At 49.7% G+C, this 22,592-nt stretch overlaps 1 protein-coding gene across 1 annotated transcript in view; it reads left to right on the top strand.

The window, feature by feature from the left end:
* Gtf2ird1 (GTF2I repeat domain containing 1) overlaps window positions 1-22,592 on the top strand; it is a 91,399-nt gene that overhangs the window by 18,616 nt on the left and 50,191 nt on the right. The window contains 2 exon segments of the mRNA XM_037198295.1: window positions 18,624-18,752; window positions 21,640-21,781. Coding sequence (XP_037054190.1) covers window positions 18,630-18,752; window positions 21,640-21,781 — 265 coding nt within the window. The 5' untranslated portion in view covers window positions 18,624-18,629.

Here is a 22,592-nt window from a genome sequence, read left to right as displayed (position 1 = left end):
TTGGGGAGACTGAGTGAGGCAGGAAAATCAAGAGTTCAAAGTCATCCTCAGCTACATAGCAACTTTGGGGCCAGCCCGGACACGTGAGACGTTACAGCTGGGGTTCAGTTGGTAGAGCGCTTGCCCTGGGTCCCATCTTTAGCACTCCCTAAGTTGGTGTGGGACACATGACTGTACTCTTGCATTTGGGGCGTTGAAGTGGGAGGGCCAGGATTCAGGGTCATCTTTAGCTACCTCTAGTATTAGAGGTCAGCCTGGGCTGATTGAGACCCTGACTCAAAAAAAAAAAACAAAAAAAACCAAAAAAAAAACACTGAAAAACAACAAACAAAAACACACATATACACACACACAAAAAAACAAAACAAAAACTGGTTGTAATTCCAGTGGTCTATTTTCTTGTCATCAAATATCCCTTCCCAGCTTGATGCCCAAGTATACTGGGGTGGTGTGTGTGACCAGTCCCATCTTTGTGTGTGAGTGTGTGTCTGTCTGTCTGTGTGTCTGTGTGTGCACTTTGGTGGGAGTTTGAAGAGGCTGTGGCTGTGATGGAAGTCCTGTGTCTGGGCACCTGGGCAGATGTCCCCTCTGCCAGGCTAGGGGCTTGTCCCATCCCCCAGCCGGAGGCTGCCCTGTGGGGAGCTGTAACCCGCCCCAGGAGAGGCCCCTGCTGCCTGGAGATTAGTCTCCAAGGCCACGCTGCCAGTTGCCATAGGCACTCAGGTCCCAGATAGCGCTGTGATTTCTCATCCTGGTCACGCAGGCGGCTGCCAGTGTCGCCTGCCAGGAGCCAGGCTTTAAATAACCGGCGGAAACCTGACCCTCCAAAGAAACTGTCTACCCAGGCCTGGCCTACCCTCCTGGGGGCAGACTCAGGGCAGCGGCACCCGCTCCACACCACGTTGTCACCAAGGCCCCTCCCGGGGGCTTGGAGCGACATGACAGGTTTCCTCTGGGGAAGCTAAGCCTCAGTACCCAGAAGGGGACTCAGGTCCCTGCCCTGAGACTCTGACCCCTTGCACTTGAGGACTGTGTAGCACACTCCCCAGGATTCTGGGCTTCTGAGGAGGAGGGACGTCTAAACATGTCCTTGTCCCCCTGCAGCTCCACTGCCCTAGTATTACTAGAAAGTGGCATGAGTCCTGGACCGGAAACCTGGTGCCTGCTTCCTGGCCTTGGCCTTGCCTGGGGCCCCCTTTCCTGCCCTGAGGCAGCTCTGCTGGATGTTTGGGTGTGCTTTTTTGTTGTTGTTGTTTTTAATTTTTAAATATTTACTTTTTAAAAACTGCTTTTATCTATTTTTGTGTCTATGTATATATGTGGAGGTCAAAGGGCAGCTTTCAGGAGTGGGGTTCTCTTCCTTCTCCCATGTCGGTCCTGGGGATTGTCATCAGGCTTTGGTCATTTACAATGGGAGCATCAGGTCATCCTCATCAAGTTAGAGACCATCCCTGGCTTTAGGAGACCCAGCGGGCCCGAGGGTGTAGCTCTGTTGGTCCAACGCTCACCCTCGGCTCACTGGGTGGAGAGCTCACCCTCACAAAGCCCGCCTTGGGTTCCATTCCCAGCACCACGTAAACTGTCATGGTGACAAGCAATCCTAGTGCTTTGGCTCTGAAGGATGAGAGTTCAAGGCCATCCTTAGCTACATACTGAGTTTGAGGCTAGCCCCAGCTACTTGGGATTCTGTTTCACAGGGGTGGGGGTGGGGGAGAAAACCTGGGCAGGCCATGGTGGCATGTGCCTGGCATCCTAGCTACTGAGCAGGTACAGCACAAGTTCAAGGTTTGCCTGGGTGACTTAACAAGATCCAGTCTAAAATTAAAGGAAAATGAAAATGAAAAACATTTATTTATTACAAGTGATGACCGTAACTATGTAGTGTGTTTTGTGTTGTTGTTGTTTTTTTGTTTTTGTTTTGAGACAGGGTTTCTCTGTGTAGTCCTGACTGTCCTGTACCAGGCTGGCTTTGAACTCACAGAGATCCATGTGGCTCTGCCTCCTGGGCGGTGGGATTAAGGCGTGTGCCACCACCACCACCACCCAGCAATAGCAGTATTTTTTTTTTTTTTACAAAGCAGATCCATTTTACCAACTCCCTGGTTGCCTGCTGTCTCCAGCCCTCTACCCTTCAGATACCACCGTTTGACGGTTTCTCCTTTCCATGTGTGTTATGTGGTTATGTGTGTTATACGTTTGTTCACACGTGTGGGTGTGCACATGGGTGGAGACCCAAGTCGATGCTGGAAACCTTGCATTTCTCTTCCATCTTGTACATTGAGGCAGAGTCTGTCAGTCAAACCCGGAGCTCTGACATGGCTTCGTCTTTATATGACAAGGGTGGATCCCTTGTCTCTCTTCCTTCTCTGGCTGCAATTACAGGTGGGTCACCATGCCCTTCGGTATCCACATGGGCTTTAGGGATCCCATCTCTGGTCTTCTTGCTGGTTCAGCAAGCGCTGTGACCACGGAGCCATCTCCCTAAACATTTAACTTGTGAAAAGCATTGATGCGCACATGTTTGTGGGTGTGCATGTGTGGGTGGAGGGACACTCTGGTGTCATCCTCAGCCACAGGCCACCTTGGGGGGGGATGTGTGCACGCGAGCGTGCATATGTGTATGTGTGTGTGTATGTGTGTGTGTGTGTGTGTGTGTGTGTGCGTGCGTGTGTATGTGTTGTGTGTGTGTGTGTGTGTGCATGTGTGTGTGTGTGCGTGTGTGTGCCTGTGCGCCTTGGCACCAGTGTGAAGGTCAGAGGACCATCTCGTGGATTGGTCCTCCGTTCCGCTTTGTTTTGAAGCAGGGTCCCTGTTATTTTACTGCTGTGTTCTCCAGGCTAGCAGCCCCGTAGTTTCCAAGGATTCTCTTGTCTCTTCTGCCCGCCTCTCCACCGGGGTACTGAGATTACAGGCAGACACATGCTACTGCGTGCAGCTTTTTCACGTCTTCTCAGGATTCAGTGTCGGGCTTGTGGGGCGAGAACTTGTACCCACTGAGCCGTCTCCTCATTCTCTGAGACACTAGCCCAGGGCTCCCGTTCTCACTGGCCAGGGACTCATCAGTTAGGCGAGGCTGGCCGTCTGTCCAGCGAGCCCCAGGAATCAATCCTTCTAGCTCTGCCTCCTCAACACGGAGGCACCACCACACCTCGCTCGTGTTCGCGTGGGTGCTGGAGACGAAATGCAGATCCTTGTACAGCAAGCACTTTGTCGGCTGAGACATCTCGCCGTCTCCCTCGCTGTCTCCGACTCCGGAAGCCAGGCTGTGACCTGGCTTTGAACTCTGGATAGCGTGAACTTTCGCACCTGGACTCTTTCTTCATCATTTCGACATCCAGCCCTGATGTTGCGTGAGGCGGAGGTTGGGCCGCCTATCTGATGTGTTTTCCAGTAGACGGGGCTCCAGGGAACAGACGAGGAGGAGTGCCCAAATCACAATCTCCAAGGTTTGTTTCTCTAAAAGACCTCGCCTGCTTGAATACCAAAGGATGTCGCCATGTGTGTGTGGTGGGGCAAACCTGGGATCCCAGCCCTTGGGATGCTGAGGCAGGGGGATTGTAAATTCAAGGCTAAGTCTGGGCTACATAGTGAGACCCTGTCTCAAAAATCTGTAGGCCGTGAGGTTGATTAGATGGCTCAGTCTAATAATGGTGCATGCCACTAAGCCTGATGAACTGAGTTTGACCCACATGGTAGAAGGAGACATTGACTCCTGAAAGTTGTCCTGTGACCTCCACATATTTGATGTGGCACCCCCCTCCCCCAATATATTGATAAATGTAAAAGCAAAATTAAAAAACAACCATAGCCCGAAGCAGCAATTGCCATAAGGCAGAGACTAGCCTGGGTCACGTAGGGAGATAGTGTCTCGAAAACAACCATGTTAGAGGTGTGTGCAGTGGTAGGGTGCATGCGTAGACTCCCCGAGTGAGGGACTCAGGATGTGGCTCAGTAGTGCACACTGGCCCGTTAAGAACAGGTCCTGGATTCTTTCTCTAGTATCAAAGGAAAAAAAGGAAAAAGAAATTCCAGAATTTGCATTGCAAGTACCTAAGAGTTACATTATAGTACCTAAAAAAAAAAAAAAAAAAAAAGCCGGGCGCCTTTAATCCCAGCACTCGGAGGCAGAGGCAGGCGGATCTCTGTGAGTTTGAGGCCAGCCTGGGCTACCAAGTGAGTTCCAGGACAAGCACCAAAACTACACAGAGAAACCCTGTCTTGAAAAAAAAAAAGAAAGAAAAAAAGAGTTATGCTTATGGGAGAGACTGTAGAGTCCTGGTGTGACCCTGGGTAAGGATTCAGAGGTCTTGAGACATAGTCTGTTCCTGCTGAGCCTTCATGGAAGTGGTTGGATGAGGGGTCCATCTGGCCCTGAGCAGAAGAACCCTGTGCGGACATACTTGGCGGTGCTGGGAGATGAACCTTTCTTTCTTAAATTATTTTAGTATTTGTTTTTATTTGAGAAGAGAGAGAGAGAGAGAGAGAGAGAGAGAGAGAGAGTGTGTGTGTGTGTGTGTGTGTGTGTGTGTGTGTGACAGAGGTCAGAAGACAACCTCCAGGAGTCCATTCTCATCGGGCTTCGTGGCACACGCCATTGCTCACAGCCATCTCACTGGCCACAGAGGTGGTTCTCTTCTCCTCTTCTGTTTCCTTCTCCTCCTGCCTTCTCCCCCTTCAGTTTTGGAGGTGAGGAAGACTGTAGTCCACACCGCCCTATCATCCTCACTCTGTCTCCTGAAGTACCTACCTTACCAGCTTGCAGCAGCACCCTTGAATAAGAGGTGTTTTTCTAAACCGGTTGAAATATTCTTTTCTCGTCTTATTTACCCACTTGGCTCACTAATGAGAGGAAATGTGAGCTATTGTGACCTTGGCCATGTTTTTCCTGAACTAGGCTACATATAAATGGGGCTGGGCTTTCCTGGGGGCAGAGAGTATCTCTTGTGCTTATTTTAATTTATTTTAGTTTTTGGGGTGTATGTGTGTGTGTATGTGTGTATGTGTGGTGTGTGTGTGTATGTGTGTGCCGTGCATGCACACAGAAGCCAGAGTACTACTTGGGAGAGGCAATTCTCTCCTGCCATCTGGATCCCAGAGATCAAATACAAATCGTTAGGCTTGGTGGCATGTACCTTTATCCACTGAACCATCTCACGATCCCTGGTCGGTTGCTTTTACAAGGAATGGTCTCTCTCACTGTGTAGCTTAGGCTGGTCTGGAACTCATGATCCTTCTCCATCCTCCAGCTCTTGAGTGCTGGGATGATAAATGTATGTGTCACCTGAGAGATCCTGTTTAGAAGGCCCTGGTAAATGAGGTCCCCCAGAAATAGAAGTAGATGTCAATGGGGGTGATCCAACACAGGCCACTTCCCCAGAACATCAGGGGTTCCTTGGACTACGGGAATGCTGGCATCTCCAGTAATTCTCTCAGTGAGGTTTGTGTGAACTCGGAACTCAGGGGCCAGGAATCCTGGACTCAGTTGGGGAGACAGTGAGTGGGTCTCTGCAGCCCCAGATGTTGGCGGTGGGATGTATTTAAGAGGTGTTTGCAGCTACAAGTGCACGGTAAATGTTCGAGCTCGCATCTTAGTTGTGGTCCTCAGCTGTGGTTAGGTGACTGTCTTTATCTTGTAGAGCTAAAATGCTAAAGCCAGGCTTGGTGGTGCACACCTCTGATGCCCCTCCCTTGGGAAGCCGAGGCTGGTGGAATGAGAAGGGAGTTCAGGGCCAGTCTAGGAGACCTAGTGAGATCTTACCTCGTCCCTGGTCATACCGTACTGGACATGCCTGAAGCTAAGCAGGGTTGGACCCGGTTAGTACTTGGATGGGAGACCCTATCTGCAAAGATATCTTTGTGTACATGCACATGCAGGTGTCCATGGAGGGCAGAAGAGGGTGTCAGATGCCATGGCCCTGGAGGTACAGGTGGCGGCTGTGAGTCACCCAACACAGCTTCTGGGACCCGAATTTGGGTCCACTGTAAGAACAAGTGTCTCAGCTGCTAAGCCTCCTCTCCAGCCCGCCTCACCTCATTTTTATAGAGACAGAGTCTATTACTAGGACCTGGGACTCACCAATTAGTCTAGACTGGCTGGGATCGACCTATCTCAGAGCCTCCGCAGTGCTGAGATTGGCAACCACCAACCCCAGCCTTTTTTTTTTAAAGGCAGGAGTGCTGTAGGATGAACTCCAGCCTGTGTGCTTGTGCATCAGCAAATGCTTTGCCGGCCAACCCATCCCCCCATCCCCTCAAAAAATATCTTAAATGATAAGCCAGACAAGGACCGGCAAGATGGCTCTGTGGGTAAAGGCGCTTGCTGCCGAACTTGACAGACAGCCTGAGTTGGATCCCTAGAATCCACCCAGTGGAAGGAGGGCATGAGTGACCTGCACGTTGTGCCCTGACCCCTACAAGGTGCGCCGTGGGTATGATTGTGTGCACATACAAATAAATGCAATTAAAAAAAAATCTCAAAATAAACCAAAGAAGCCGGGTGTGTTGGCATTGAGGAAAAAGAAATGGCGCCGAGCCCCAGCATCCACCTCTCTGTTTCCCAACTGTGGATCCCATGTGACCAGCTGCCTCACGCTCCTGGTGCCGTGATGGACTGTATTCCTCCAAACTATGTGTCCAAATTACCTCTTCCTTCAATTGCTTCTTCTATGGTATTTAAATTATTTTTTTTTTTTTGTTTTTTATTTTTTGTTTTGAGACAGGGTTTCTCTGTGTAGTTTTGGTGCCTGTCCTGGATCTCCCCTCTGTAGACCAGGCTGGCCTCAAACTCACAGTGATCTGCCTGGCTCTGCCTCCCCGAAGTTCTGGGATTAAAGGCGTGCACCATCACTGCCGGCTTTAATTTTTGAAGCATGCTCTCACTGTGTAGCCCTGGCTGCCCTTGAACTTCCACTCTAGACCAGGCTAGCCTTGAAGTCAGAGACCCACCTGCCCCTGCCTTCCCGAGTGCTGGGATTAAAGGCGTGGGCCACCTCAGTCAGCTTATCTGGTATTTTATCAAAGCCGGAAAAGTAATAAGATATCTGAGCCACCATGATCTAATCACCACCATTGGGTCTTTTGGAGGTTGCCTCAGATTCAAACTATAACAGGTGTGTGTGTCTATGTGTGTGTGTGTGTGTGTGTGGGGGGAATTGCTATGAAGCCCAAGCTAGGCAGTAATTCTTAGTGTATATTAGGCTGCAGTGGGATCTGCTGCCCAAGCTGGCCTGGAGCTTACTGCAATCCTTCTGCCTCTGTTTCTTGAGTGTTAGGATAACCAGTGTTAGGCATCATTGCCTTGAGACATTGTCCATGTGACTCCTTAAAAAAAAAAAAGTATTCATTTCAATTTATGTGTATTTTGCCTGCATGGATGTATACACACCATGTGTGTGCCTGGTGCCTTTGGAGGGCAAGAGAAGGTATCAGACTCCTTGGAACTGGAGTTACGGATGGTTATGAAACCACCACGTGGGTGCTGGGAACCAAACCCAGGTCCTCTGCAAGAGCAACAAGTGCTCTTGACCATCGAGCCATGCATTCGAAACTATCCATCCTGTCCCGTCGCCCGCCCCCCCTTTAGGCTCGTGTGAACAGGGCTGCAGTGGATAGAGGTGCATAGGTCTCTTTGAGACTGTTATTAGCTTACTATAATATAGTGTTATGAATTTGCTAATGGGGAACCCCCAGCTAGCCAGGTCAGGGTTCCCCACTCATGAGGGAAGACATGCTGGGCCGATGCAGCAGGGGCAGTGGTGTGTGGAAAGTCACTCAGAACCATCCACGCTGCATCCACGTGGGGAGTTTATTATCATAGAGAGATGAAGAGAAAGATAGGAAAGAGGGAGACAGGAAGAAAGAGAAGGGAGAGAAAGTGGAGGTGTACACACCTGTGGGAATGGAAAGAGAGACAGAAAGAGACAGACAGAGAGAGAAGGAAGAGGAGGAGGAGGAAGGGGAGGAGTTTTTCCTTAAAATGAGGCATTTACGACAGGAAGGGGTGGGGTTTCAAGGGGTGGGGTCAAAATAGCAATCCGGAAGGGTTGTAAGCCTGGTGTGGACCCAAGAAAATGCCCGCCGGCCCTTTGTCTTTGTATTTGGCGTCTGAGCATGTTGCTGGAGGTCCACAGATAGGGATCTGTGCTTTGTGCACACTGTAGAAACCAGTACACCAAAGACCTGCCCTCCTTCTCAGGTCTTAAATTGTCAAGGGCAGCTCGCCAAACAGGCTTCAAGCGCTCTGGCTACCAACCAGAAATGGGACTACCTGTCCACTGCTAAATGAACCAGGGCACAGACCCGTGGTGCTGCGTGCGACACACAGCGACTCAAATTCAGGAGCTCGTGAGTGCTAGGCAAGTGTTCTGCCACCAAGACACATCTCTGCAACCTTCCTAATGTTTGAAATGGAATGATGTGAGGCAGAGCCTCCCTTGGTATGAGCCCAGGCTGATCTAGAACTTGCTATGTAGCTGAGGATAACCATGAACTTCTTAATCCTCCTGCCTCCACCCAGACAGATAGGATTTTAGGCATGTGCCACCACATCTGGTTTATGGGGTGCTGCTGAGAATGGAACCCGGGGTGTTGCGCATAGGCAAACACTACTCACCATGCCCTGACCAGTACCCCGCCCCAGCCCCCAGGCATTGCTGATTGTAACCTCAGGCAATGCAGCCTCGAGTCAGGCCTGAGCAGACAGGAACAGAGGCCGGCTGTGGACCGCAACATTCTCCCAGCTATGGGTGGAGAGCATCGACAGGGATCTGAAATGCAGGGCCCTGGGCAATTTCCCTCGCCCCTGGGCAGCCCATTGGACAGGAAATGGAGACTGTGGGTTGCTGGGAGAAGACAACACTCTTCCCCCAGCCGGGATGGTAGACACTGCCTTTTGTTTGTTCTCTCAGACTTCTTTTTGGAGAAACACAAGCATATGGTGGCGGCTGGTGCGGAGGCTGTGTTTGGGTGGCGTGTGTGCTTGACTTTGCCTTTTGCGTGCTCGCCTGTGAGCCTCTTCCCCGCACTGGCTCCCTACATCTGCTCAGCCGGTCCCCGGGACAGTGACACTGAGTCAGAGAACTTTTCTCAGGGTCCAGAAACATCTCGATCTCTCCAGGGAGCTCTTGTGGGGTTTCCAATGGGGAAGAGATAAGGTATTTAGTCACAGACCCAGACCCTCGATTGGCGTAGCTCTGAGCTGCTGGAGACCCATGTGTCTGTCCTGGGGCCTGAGCGTGTAGTGTGGTTCTGGTGAGAGGGATGGGAACAGTGCCTGAACCTCTAGGATGGTCCTGAGGCTGCAGCAGGAAGGCCAAGGCAAACCCTTGGCACCACAGGCATCTCAGATTTGGAATTTCCTTGGATTTTTGGGATATTCATGTCTAATCATGAAATACCTTGGGGACGGGACTCGGGTCTGAACTAGAAATTGGTTCCTGTTTTGTACCTCTCTACCTTATGCACACAGCCTGAAGGTAATTCGATTTGATTTTGAATTTCATTTTTATTATTTTTTAATTATGTATATATGCATGTGTGGGTATGATGTGCACATGCGTGCAGGTGCCTTGGTAAATGGGAAGCTTAGAATTAAAGGTGGTTGTGAGTCACCCAGTGTGGGTCTTGGGAACTGAACTTGGGTCCCTTGAAAGACCAGTACCTTCTCTTAATCACTGAGCTACCTCTCCAGCCCCACGATTTAAAAACAGTTTTTTTTTTTTCCATTATTACATTTTTACTTATTTCAGGGTGGGTGAGGGAGGGGTAAGCATGTGCCATGGACAGACAGCTTGCAGGAGGTTCCATCATGGGGGTCCCAAGGATTGAACTCGGGTTGGCAGAAATGGTGTCGGTGGCTTTTACCTGCTGAGCCACCTGGTGAGCCTGTAATTAGATTTTGTATTCTTATTTATATTTATTTATTTAATTTTCTTATTTTCGATGTTATTTCTCGGACAGGGTCTTATGTAGTCTATACTGGCCTTGAACATGCTATGTATCTATGACTGGTTTTTGAAGAGAGAGAGAGAGAGAGTGTGTGTGGTGTGTGTGTGTGTGTGTGTGTGTGTGTGTGTGTGTGTGTGTGTGTGTGTAGATGTGTAGAGTCCAGAGGTTGATGTTATGATGTCTTCCCCAGCTGTTTCTCCCCCTTATAGTTTCACTGAACCCGGAGCTTACTGTTTTATTGTTGTTGTTGTTGTTGTTTCTCACTGAACCCGGAGCTTGCTGTTTTATTGTTGTTGTTTCTCACTGAACCCGGAGCTTGCTGTTTTATTGTTGTTGTTGTTGTTTGTTTGTTTGTTTTTTCTTAGTTTGGCTGGCCAGTGAGCCTCCTGGGATCTGCCATTCTCTGTCAGCCAGAACTGGGTTACAGGTGTGTGCTGCCATACCTGGCTTTTTTATATGGATGCTGGGGATCAAAACTCAGATCTTATGTTTGCACAGCCTGCAATTTACACACTGAGCTGGTTTTGAACTCTTTATCTTCCTAAGTGATATGGTTACAGTAGTATTCCACTCTACCCAGCTAGATTGATCCGGATGCTTGGTTGATATTTTTGAGACAGAAATGTTACATAGCCTTGGCTAGCATTGAACTTGCTGTGTAACTAAGGCTGCCCTTGAACTCCTGATTTTCCTGTTTCTACCTCCTAAATGCTGGATATCAGGCAGGCCTAGCCATGCCTAGCAATTTTTTGTTTGTTTGTTGAGAGACAGAGTCTTGTTATATAGCCATGGATGGTCTAGAACTCACTCTGTAGACCCAAGCTGGCTTCATGCTTAGGGTGATCCTCAAGACTCTACCTTCTGAATGCTAAGACATCATGGCCATCTTGAAGGTAATTTTGTATGATTCTTTTCCCATGTCTCCGCAATGTTACAAGAGGTCAGGGGTGGAATTTTCCTCTTGTGGCATCCTGTCAGCACTTTGGAAAATAGAGCGCTTTGGATTTCGGGTTTTCAGATTAGGGAGGTTCAACCTATAAACATGGTGCCTCCAGACAACTGCATCTGTGTCGCCACCCTTGAGGAGGCTGGAAGTTCAAACTCATTGCCTTGGCAGGGCCGGCTCCCTCTGGTGGGTCAGGGAGACTCACTCCTTGCCCTCGCCAACCTTTGGTGGTGGTGGCATGCCTTGGCTCGGGATCATTGGTTAGCCAGTTGTTCGAAACTGTGACAAAGCTCTTGAGAAACTGTTCAAGTTGTGGACAGATTTATTTTGACAGACAGTTTCTAAGGTTTCAGTCCATGGTCAGCTGTCTCCTTTGATTTAGACCTGAGGTGAGGCAGAGCTTTGTGCTCCCGGGAGCATGAGGTGGGGATGAGGGAGGAGGAGGAGGAGGCTGCTTACCTTACGGCATCCAGGAAGCAGGGAAGGGGGTGGGATTTGCAGGGAGGAGAGAGAAGGAAAGAAAAGAAACAAGATACACCCATCCAGTCCAGTCCCCAGTGACCCATTTCCTCCAGCTAAGCCCCACCTCCTCCTAGCCCGGTCAGCAGTGACTCCTAATGAGTCATCCATGTACTGCCCTCATGACCCAATCATTTTTCAATAGCATCACCAGCTGGGGACCAAGCGTCCAACAGACAAGCTTCTGGAGAGACACATCACCTCTAAGTCATAAAACCACGTCATTCTATTCTTCAAAGCTACCTCCCTCCTTTTTTTTTTTTTTTTTTTTTTTTTACTGAGAAAAGGTCTCACTGTGTAGTAGCCCTACGTGTCCTGGAACTCACTGTATAGACCAGGCTGGCCGCAAACTCACAAGGATCTGTCTGCTTCTGCCTCCTGAGTGCTGGGATTAAAGGCGTTGAGTGTCACTAGGCTTGGTTTGCAAAAGTTATTAGTGACCCATTCGACAGGTACCTGGGTTTAGTTAATCCAGCACTTGGGAAAGAGCCGGAGGCTGAGATTTCCTCTCCCTCCCTCCCTCCCTTCTGCTGGCTACTTCTTATGTGCTGTGCCGGCCAGTGCAGACAGAGCAGGGTGAGCCCCAGGCCGTCTGCCAAGACTGTACTTCTTTGGCATTGACTCTCTCTGCTTTGGGCCCGTTGGGTGTCCTCTGTTCTATGGCTCCACCCCTGATCTCTGTGCATACCTTTCTGTTCTTTTCTAGTTGGGGTGTACTTTGTATTTTCATTTTACTGTGTTTATTTATGTGTGTGTATGTTTTGCACCAGCCCAGGCATGTACTTTATATAATTTCTTTTTTGAGACAGGGTTTCTCTGTGTAGTTTTTTGGTGCCTGTCCTGGATCTCGCATTATAGACCAGGCTGGCCTTGAACTCACAGAGATCCGCCTGGCTTTGCCTCCTGAGTGCTGGGATTGAAGGCGTGTGCCTACTTGATGTTTTAATTTTACTGTTTTTATGTTTATTTGGTGTGTGTGTGTGTGTGTGTGTTGTGTGTGTGTGTGTGTTGCACCAGTCCAGGCACACACATGCAGAAGTCAAGCAGGGCATCAAGTGTCTTCCTCCATTAATCTTGAGAAAGGGTCTCTCACCGGACCGGAAGCTGACCATTTTGTCTAGGCATGCGGACCAGCGAGCGCTTGGAATCCGTCTCAATCTTCTAAGGCTGGCGTCACAGGCATGTGCAGCCATGCTCAGCCTTTTACGTAGGTGCTGGGGATTTGAACTCTGTTCCTCATGCTTACAAAGTGGGTGTTCTTGCTCACTGAGCCATCTACCCAGCCCTGCAAGTTGCGATGTGGCTAAGGGTGACCATGAACTTCTGATCTTGCTGTCTTCACCTCTCAGGTTCTGGGATTACAGGCATGCTCCTTCATGCCCACTTTATGTAAGCTTAGGATCGAACCCAGAGCTCCATGCATGTTAGGAAAGCACTCTACCAACTGAGTCACATCTCCTATTTATTTATTTATTTATTTATTTATTTATTTTTTTTTTTAAATTTTGACACCGACTCAAGGATGACCCTGAACTCCTGGTAATCTTCCAGTCTTAGCTTCCTGAGTGCTGTGGTTACAGGTGCACGTTTGTACCACCACAAACTGCTTCCAAGTTGCAACATTTATTTTTTTTTAATTTTAATTAAAATTTATTTATATCATTTCCCCCCTTCCCTTTCCTCCCTCCAGTGCCCCCTTCACTCCCTCTCAAATGCATAACCACTTTTTTTAAATTGTTATGTAAATATATAAACACATAGATAAAATCCACGGCAACTTTTTCCTTTGATTGTTATTGTTACAGACACATATAAACATATAAATACATGCGCCCGACCTCCTAAGTCCATTTCATGGTGTTTGTGTGTATATGATTTCGGGGCTGACCACTTGGTGTTGGATGATCAACTTGAGGGCTCATCCTTGGGAAAGACAAGTCCTCCCTCTCTCAACAGTCATTAATTACCTGTAGTTCTTTGTCTAGGGTGGGTGGGGGATGGTAAGATTTTCCTCTTTCAATATTGCATGTCTGTTGGTATGGTCATTGTTTGGGTCTTGTTTAGGCAACAAATTGTTCAGGTATCATGGGTGTGGCTTCCCTGTCAATTCTAGGAGATGTGATCCCGGGAAGTTTCATGGTCCTCTGGCTCTTAGAATCTTTCCGCCTCCTCTTCCGCCACGGCTCCTGAGCCTTAGGCACAGGAGTTGTGTTGCAGCTGTATCTGCTGGGGCCTGGGTAGCCCAGGGTCTGCTGTCTCTGCATGTTGACTAGTTACGGTTTTCTGGAATGGTTTCTAACTTTTTCTTGTAATTAAAAAAAAAAAAATCCTGCCTTTGTCTGTATCTGTGCCAATGTCCCACGTGTGGAGGTGGCCTGTGGAGGCTGGAAGAGGGTGGTACATCTCCTGGGTGCTAGGATTACAGGCATAAGCCACCTCACTGGGCTTTCACAGCTCTTCTGGTGTCCTGCTGTCACTGCTGGGGCCTCTCTTCTACTGGTCCCCTCCCCTCCCCTCCCCTGGGGCCTTAACTGCTCATCAGACTTGGTGTTCCCTGTTTTCCTTCCCTTAACTTAACACTAAGTAAAAATCAATGTTTTACTCTACCTGCCTTGTGTATTGATGAAAAATCAATTTTTACTTAGTGTCCGGTGCGCGTGCTCACGCGCATGCACATCCGAGGCTCATGCATATGTAGGTCAAGGGACAACTTGGAGGAGCTGGTTGTCTCCTTCCATCATGCACATCCAGGAGATCAAACTTGTCAGACTTGGTGGCACATGCCTTTACCCACTGAGCCACCCTGCCAACCCTATTTTTCCCTTTCAGGGCCCTGCTTGTACTAATGAATGTTACACTTACGCGCTCCTAGCATCCCAGGGCCTGGGGCTTCTCTTGCCTCCTGTAGAACAGAGGCAAGTTCCCAAGTGCCTCACCTGGACTCTCTTGGAGACGGGGGATCCTGTAAGTCCAGCTAGCTGGTGCCAGGATTTAGGATAGTCCACAACTCCTCTCCCTTCCATCTCCTGATTCCTCTGGCTCCGAGTCCCCGCTTCTCTCCTAAGTAGATTGGGACCTTGGCCAGAAGGAGTCAGGGCAGTCTGGAGCGAGCTGGAGGTCAAGAGCGCCAACTACTGCTGCTTGCCTGGCCCTGATTTGATTTGGGTCTGGGCAGCTGAGCGGCTGACGACCCAGAGTTTTTCTGGGAATGGCCCAAGGGCTCAAAGGAGTAGCTGGCAGCCATGTCTGAAGGGCTGTCTGTGCTGGAAGGCTCCCAGGCAGGCAGACGTCCTGGCTAGGGATTTGATAGTACAGTTATACAGTAGACCCTTCCTCTACCACACCAGGGTGACCTAGGGCCACAGAATGGCCAAGATAAAGCTACCAGCAGCCTCTTTTTCAATGTATCCTACCCATGGCCTGTCTTCCATATCCTTGAGTGACTGTTCTGATGTACACTCCCTCTCGATCCCTCTCTCTCTCTCTCTCTCTCTCTCTCTCTCTCTTTCTCTCTCTCTCTCTCTCTCTCTCTCTTTCTGTTTCTTCTTCTACTTTTTCTCCCCTCCCCTCCCCCAGATGAGGTTTCTCTGTGTAACAGCTCTGGCTGTCCTGGAACTCTCTTTGTAGACCAGGCTGGAATTGAACTCACAGAGATCCGCCTGCGCCTGCCTCCTGAGTGCTGGGATTAATGGTGTGTACCATTACACCTGGCTATTTTTTATTTTCTTTGCTACTTGTTTTGAGATAGGGTCAAATGTTTTGATACTGGCTCAAACTCACTATGTAGCCAGTGATGTCTTTGAATTCCCGGTCATCCTGCCTCTATTTTCTGTATGCTTGGAATTATAGGTCTGCACCACCTGGCTTGGTTTATTTATTATTAACTTATATTTGTGGTTCTGGGGGTGGAATTCAAGGTCTTGAACTTGCTAGGCAGATGCTCTAATGTGGAAGTATGCTTCCCAGACCCCCACTGGGGGATTCTAGGCAGGTGCTCTACCACTGAGTCACACCCAGTCCCCTCACTGGGGGATTCTAGGCAGGTGCTCTACTGCTGAGCTATATACACAGCCCTCTTATAATCATTTTTGTTGTTGTTGTTGTTAGTGGAGACAGAATTTCACTAAGTTTCCCAGGATGGCTTAACCTCACTCTGTAGCCGAGGCTATCCTTGAACTTGAGATGCTCCTGCTTTGGTCTTCTGAGTAGCTGAGATAACAGGGTGGACCAGTAGGCCTGCTCAAAACATTTGTTTTATTTTTTTTCTCTGCTTTTTTTTTTTTTTTTTAGTTTTTCGAGACAGGGTTTTTCTGTGTAGCTTTGCACCTTTCCTGGATCTTGCTCTGTAGACCAGGCTGGCCTTGAACTCACAGAGATCCGCCTGCCTCTGCCTCCAAGTGCTGGGATTAAAGGCGTGCACCACTACTGCCCGGCTTCCCCTGCATTCTTATTTACTTATTTTGGTATGTGTACATGTATGTCTCTGTGTGCACACGCCACCACATGCCTGTGGAGGTCAGAGGACAACTTGCAAGAGTCAGTTCTGTCCTTCTACTATGTGGGTCCCAGGGGATCCACGCAGGTCCTTAGCAAGGACCTTTATTCTCTGAGCCATTTCACTGGCCCTCAAACCAGTGTTTTCCCGTAGCCCAAGAGCAGAGGTGAGCCAGTACTGAGTCCAGAGCTGGGTTCTGTTCTCTATTCTGTTTTAATGGTCTGGTGTTGGCTATTGGTGTGGCGTCTTCAAACCCATCTAGGACACCTGCTGCTGTTTTGAGGTTCCCATCCCATCCCACTGCAGCCAGGTTGGTGGGGGGTGTCTGGGAGTCTGTGCCTGGTCCGTTGAACACATCGGACAGTGAATTGGACCCCGAGCGAGGGTCAGCCATGGAGGACAGACACAGATTGACCCGTGCGGAGTTTACAGCCTGGGAGTCAGTTGTCCATGGCCACAGACATCCTGGGCTTGGTGCCCTTTTAGGCTGTGGGCCTGGAGGCCCTGCCACCTGGCTTTTCCCCACCCCACCCAGTGAGCGTCTCGAAGCTCTGTTGACAGGTGGCAGACAGGTGGCAACAGGGTGTGGAATCTGTAGATCTATCCATGGATGACACACCCAGCCAGAGAGTGTCCTGCCCCTGCTCCTGCCCCTTACCTCCTTTTGTTTGGTCTAGTGAGGGGCTGGTGCTCTCAGAGGCAGCATGTAGGGACCCCCACCCCACCCCACCCCCCACACCTAGGAACAGCTCTGGAAGAACAGGATGAAGCCAGCCACCAGCGATCAGCAGCCTTGTCTTTGGATTTAGGGTTGAGCAAGGCAAAGAGGCTTTTCAAGGAGGAGCTGTGTGGAGCCCCAGTAAGCTGGGACAAAGTCCTTTCCTGGGGAATCCCTAGTTTGAGGAAGTGGCCTGTGCCCCGTTGTGGCTGTCCGTATCTGCTCCAAGTCCATGTCCCAAATCCAGGAAATAGACTCTGGCTTCAAGGCAGTGGCCTTGATCTGGGAACGTGTGACCAAGCCCAGAGGTGTGTACAGAGTGTAGAGAGGGCAATGCCCAGCCTCGCCATGGATGAGGCAGTCAGGTGCTTTTCCAGCAGGGTTGGTTAGAGGGATGTGGACACAGGCCAGTAATTCCAGTCAGTACTTAATAGGTAGAAGAAAGGAAGATTAAGAGGTTCAAGCAGCCCAAGCTGCAAAGTAAAGCAAGGCCTTGTTCAACATGTGTGGGCCGTAGGGAGCCACCACGGAGGGTGTGCGGGTGTGCGAGCAGGAGAGGCACGTGACTAGAGTTACATCCATGGAAAAGGCTGGCAGTTAGAACCTATCTGGCAGATCAGTATCATGGTAATGGGCTCACTCTGGTTATGAATTGAATACCTGGGGGGGGGCTGTTCCTTGGGGGCGTAACCCTCATCTGTGTTGCTGTTGTGTGTCTTGTCATGGAGAGACGCCACCAAACGTCTGTCCCCGGAGGGCACTGACCACAGACTGAAGAAAGCATTCCATCCGAGGCTAGCTTGGTGAATGAGTGAGCGAGTGAGTTTTGGTTGGTTAGAGGATGTCTTCGTTATTGCTCTGAGGAGACACATGGCCAAGACGACTTGTAGGAAAAAAAGGCATTTGAGGGAGGGCTTGCTTACCGTTTTAGAGGCTTAGTTAGCTCATGGTCGTCATGGCAGGAAGCAGACAGGCATGGCCCTGGACCGGCAGCTGAGAGCTCTGCATCCGGATCCACAGGCAGCAGGCGGAGGGAGAACTTTGAAACGTCAAAGCCCACCCCCAGCAACACACTTCCTGCAGTAAGGCCACACCCACTCCAGCAAGACCACACCTCCTAATCCTTCTCATCCTTCTCAAACAGTTCTCCAACTGGGGCTAAAGCATTCAGATGTGTGAGCTGGTGGGAGTCATTCTCCTTCAGACCACCACAGTGGGTGAGGGGCTTCTTGCTGTAATGGGCGTGACTCAAGTCAGTTGCATCACCAAAAAGCCCACCTCAGCCTGGTTGATGCCACTCACAAAAACTTGCCTCTCTGGAACTCTGCATGGGCTACAGACAGCTCTACAGAAGAGTATCCTGTATCTCTGCTCCAGCCCCTCACACACTATTGCTCTCTGAATTTATAAACTTGGAGGGGGGCCTTGTGAATCTTACAAATTTCTGGGCTTCCAGAGCTTCGTGAGCGTCTGAGTTTCCTGGGTCTTGTAAGTTTCCTGAGCTTCCTGAGCCTTATGAATTTCCTGGGCTTCCTGAGCCTTATGAGTTTCCTGAGGTCCTGAGCCTTATGAGTTTCCTGAGCTTCCTGAGCCTTATGAATTTGCTGAGTTTCCTGAGCCTTATGAATTTCTGGAGTTCCTGAGCCTTATGAGTTTCCTGAGCTTCCTGAGCCTTATCAGTTTCCTGAACTTTCTGAGCCTTATAAGTTTCCTGAGCTTCCTGAGTTATGTACATTGCTTTGTCCTTGAGTTTCAAGAGCCTCCCTTTAGGAGGGAATGTTTAAATTCTCTGAAAATGTTTCAAATGGGAGAAAATGGTTGTACATTATTCACTTAGATCTCTGCTGTCTCCTGTCATACCTTTGAGGCCCTGAATGATGGGAAGGAAGGCCAGCTGGCAGTCTTTCCCACTTGTGAATTCGGGTGACCCTGGGAACCAGGTGTGCTCACCCAGTTGTACCTTGTGTTAATACCCGCTGTGTCCTCACTGTTTTCTCTAGGTGACCATGGCCTTGCTGGGGAAGCACTGTGACATCCCCACCAACGGCTGCGGGTCTGAGCGCTGGAACTCCACCTTCACCCGCAAGGACGAGCTCATCAACAGCCTGGTGTCCGCCTTAGACTCCATGGTGAGTGTCTGGTCAGGTGGGAAGAGGGCCCGAGATCAAAGGTGGGAGACCTCGGAGAGGGTATGCCCATCAAAATCTCTTTATCTCTGGGGAGTGGGGAGAGGTAGCTCAAGTGGTAAAGTGCTTGCCTTGCAACCATAAGATCCTGAGTTCAATCCCCCCCCCAGAATCCAGATAAAAAAGCCAGGCCTGGGGGCACACATTTGTAATCCCAGTGTTAAGGAGGCTTACTAGGTAGAGTTCCGGGTCAGTAAATGACCCCACCTTAAACACAACAAACAAATAGAAAAGCAATTATGGATGGAGTCTGAGGAACAGCAGCTAAGTTTGTCCTCTGGCCTCTACACACATGCAAACATGTGTGTAGACACCCAAATGTGTATGTATGTATGAATGTACTGAAGTATGTTTGTGCCTACATGTCCCTGGAATCCCACAGCGGGAGGTTGCAATAGGAAGATCTTGATTTTGAGACCATCCTGGGCTATAGAGTGGAACCCTGAAAGGACAAGACTGAGCTTAAACACATGGAGTAGGGCTCTGGGTTCGAATCCCAGCAACACACACACACACACACACACACACACACACACACACACACGTAGCAAAAACAAAAAGTAGATCTGCCTAGCATCCGTTGGCATTTTCTGATGATAAAGTGGAAACTCAGAGAAGGCAGCATCTTGCTTGAGGTCACACAGTGAGTCACTGGTTTCCTGAGCATAGGGGACCTCATTTCTAGGTAGTTCTTGTAGGCTGCTCAAGGTCGTATTTAATGCCTGAAATAGGAGACACCTTCAGAAACTAGCTGGGTGCTAACTCTTTCTCTACAGTGGCCACCACTGTGTCCTGAACCTCATCCACCTGTCGGTGGTGGTGGGTATGACTGGCATGTGACCTGATGGGCAGTGCCACCAGCCTCATGTGGCTATTTGCATTTTGTTGTTTTGAGCCCATCTCTTACACTGTAGGCTGTCCTGAAACTTAACAGTCCTCCCCAGGGACTCCTGCTTGGCTGAGGCTGTCACAAGAGGTGGGCTTGTGGTCCAGAGAGGTTGAAGAACTTGCCTGAGGGTCACACAGGGCAGAACTTTGTAGGCGGGGTTTTCTGTCCTGCCAGCCAGCTCCCAAATAACCACACAGTGAGACTTACAAATTATAGATGTTTGGCCAATAGCTTAGGCTTGTTACTAACTAGCTCTTACAACTTAAATTAACCCATAATTCTTATCTACGCTCTACCACATGGTGGTACCTTTTTTTCAACATAGCATGTTCATCCCCTGCTTCCTCTGCCTCTGGCTGATGACTCTGCCCTGTTCCCCAGCACTTTCTCAGTCTCGCTCTCCCACCTAACCTCCTCCTGAGTAGTAGTTGGCCTCTTTATTAAACCAATGAGAGCAATACATCTTCACAGTGTACCAAAGGATTATTCCACAGCAGAACTTCTTAAAATGCTAATTGGCACAAAGACCAGCATTTATTAAGTGCCAATTTTGTGCCACAGGGTTTACAGAGTTTTGCTTTCGAGGATTTTCATACTGTGTCTTGGTCATAACTTCAGGCCACAAAAGTACACCACCTAGAATTCTGTGTGAGGCCAGGTGGGGGTGCAGGTGTTATATGCATGCATGTTGTGTGGATATGGGTGGGTGCAGGTGTTGTATGCATGCATGTAGGGTCCACAAGCCAGCCTTGGGTTTCATTCTCCAGGTACCATTCACCTTGTTTTTATTTTATTTCTTGGCTTGTTTGTTTGAAACAGGATCTCATTGTACAGTTCAGGATGACCTGGAACTTACCGTATAGCCTGGGCTGGCCTCGAACTCATAGCAATCCTCTTACCTTGGCCTCCTTGAGTGCTGAGATGACAGATGTGAGCCAGCATACGCAGCGAAGCCTATAGCACCTAGTACTTACAAGCAGTCTCCCATCCAACCATGCTTCGCTTCTGAGATTAGATGAGGCCAGGCACATTCAGGGTGGGATAGCAGTAGATAGCTGTTTTAGTTTTGAGACTGGATCTCACACTAGCCTGAACTCATCAAGTGAACTAGATTGGCTGGCCAGAAAGCCCCATGGATTCTCCTGTCTCAATTTCCCCAGTGCTGGAATTACAGGTGTGTGCCACCATACCTGGCTGTGCGTGCGTGCGTGCGTGCGTGCGTGCGTGTATGTGTGTGTGTGATGTGCTTGCACCTGGAGCGGCCCGCAGCCAGAGCAATCTGGAAAGGAGGCTCTCTATGCTCAGAAGACCAGTGACTTGATTGTGCTGTGTGTGGAGGCAGGAGGTTGATGACTGGAGTCTTCCTCCATCACTGTCTTATACACTGAGATCAGCTAGCTCCCAGGATCCCCTGCTTACACCTCTCAATTGATGGGGTGTTAGGAGCACTGCCACAGGCCCCCCCCAAATTTATATAGGTGCTGGGGATCCAATCTGGTCCCTAAGCTTCTGCCACAAATGCTTTATCCACTAACAGCCTGGCCCCTACCACACCCACCCCCCACCCACCACCCTTTTAACATGAGTGCTCGGAATCGAACTCCGGTCTTTGTGCTTAGATGCCCAGCAGTTTACCCACTGAGCCACCTTGCCGGCCCTGCTTAGAGAGATCCTTTTCCTATAACGAGTCTATTGAAATTCTACTGCCATATTCTCCAGGCTGCATGGTGCCCGGTTTTCACGGTTTAGAGAAGGCTGTTAAGTGGGCTGGAGGGTCCATCTCTCACTGGCAGTCCCGTCTCTGTAGTTAGGGCTAGCCTCAAACTCTTCACCGTCCTGTTCTCAGCGTCCCGGGTGCTGGATTACAGGCACAGCGTACCCAGCCGTGCTGGGTTCCAGGCTGGTCTTGATTTAGCTCACACCCCTCCCCCTCCCCCACAGTGCTCGGCGCTCTCCAAGCTGAACACGGAGGTGGCCTGTGTGGCGGTGCACAATGAGAGCGTCTTCGTGATGGGCACCGAGAAGGGACGGATGTTTCTGAACACCCGGAAGGAGCTCCAGTCAGACTTCCTCAGGTTCTGCCGTGAGTACCCCACGTCCTCCATGCCCAGGGCCCTGCTGTTTCTGAAGGGCAAGGGTCCTGGCCCATCTCTCTGTATCCTCTGCTTTGTCCGGTCCGCAGAGCCTGTTGGAGGGATGAACTGGACACAGCTTTGTTCCAAATGGAGCCTGGCAATGCCTATCACTGAAGCCTACCACTAGTCATGTCCATGTGCCCATTTTTAGAGGGGAACACTGAGGCCCAGAGCGGTCACCTGATTCTACTCTATTTGTTAATGGTGCTGGGGATTGAACCTGGACCCTCATGCCTATTAAGCAAGAGCACTGTTACTGAGTCATACCCTCAGCTATTGTTCTACCTATTTTTTTTTACTGTTTTTATTTTTTTCTGTTTATTCTATTTACATTGTGTGCAAGTGTGTGGGCATGCACACGCTGTGGCGTGAATATAGACATCAGAAGACTTGCCATAGTCACTTTTCTTTTCCATCACGTGGGTCCTAGGATTTGAACTCAGGACTTTGGGTGTGGGCGAAAGCTTCTTGACCTGCTGGGCCCTCTTGCTGACTCCCTGTTGTTTTAAGACAGGTTCTCCTGTAGCCCAGGCTGGCCTTGAATTCCTGGTTCCCTGACCTTCACCTGCCCGGGAGAGGAAGGCACTCACCTCCTCTTCTGGTGTCTAGGGTGCTGGTGTGGAACTCAGGGTTTGGTGCATGTTAGGTGAGCGTCTTGCCAAAGGAGCCACATTCCCAGCTCCCAGTTCTACCTCTTGACTGAGTCTAACTGAGGTTAGGGACCAACCGTTGTCCAGCTAAGACATTTAGCACATGTGA

The sequence above is a fragment of the Peromyscus leucopus genome, chromosome 23, assembly GCF_004664715.2.
Source record: "Peromyscus leucopus breed LL Stock chromosome 23, UCI_PerLeu_2.1, whole genome shotgun sequence".
In the NCBI taxonomy this organism is placed as follows: domain Eukaryota; kingdom Metazoa; phylum Chordata; class Mammalia; order Rodentia; family Cricetidae; genus Peromyscus; species Peromyscus leucopus.
Note: the sequence above shows the minus strand (reverse complement) of the source record. Positions and strands in the feature narration are given on the sequence as shown.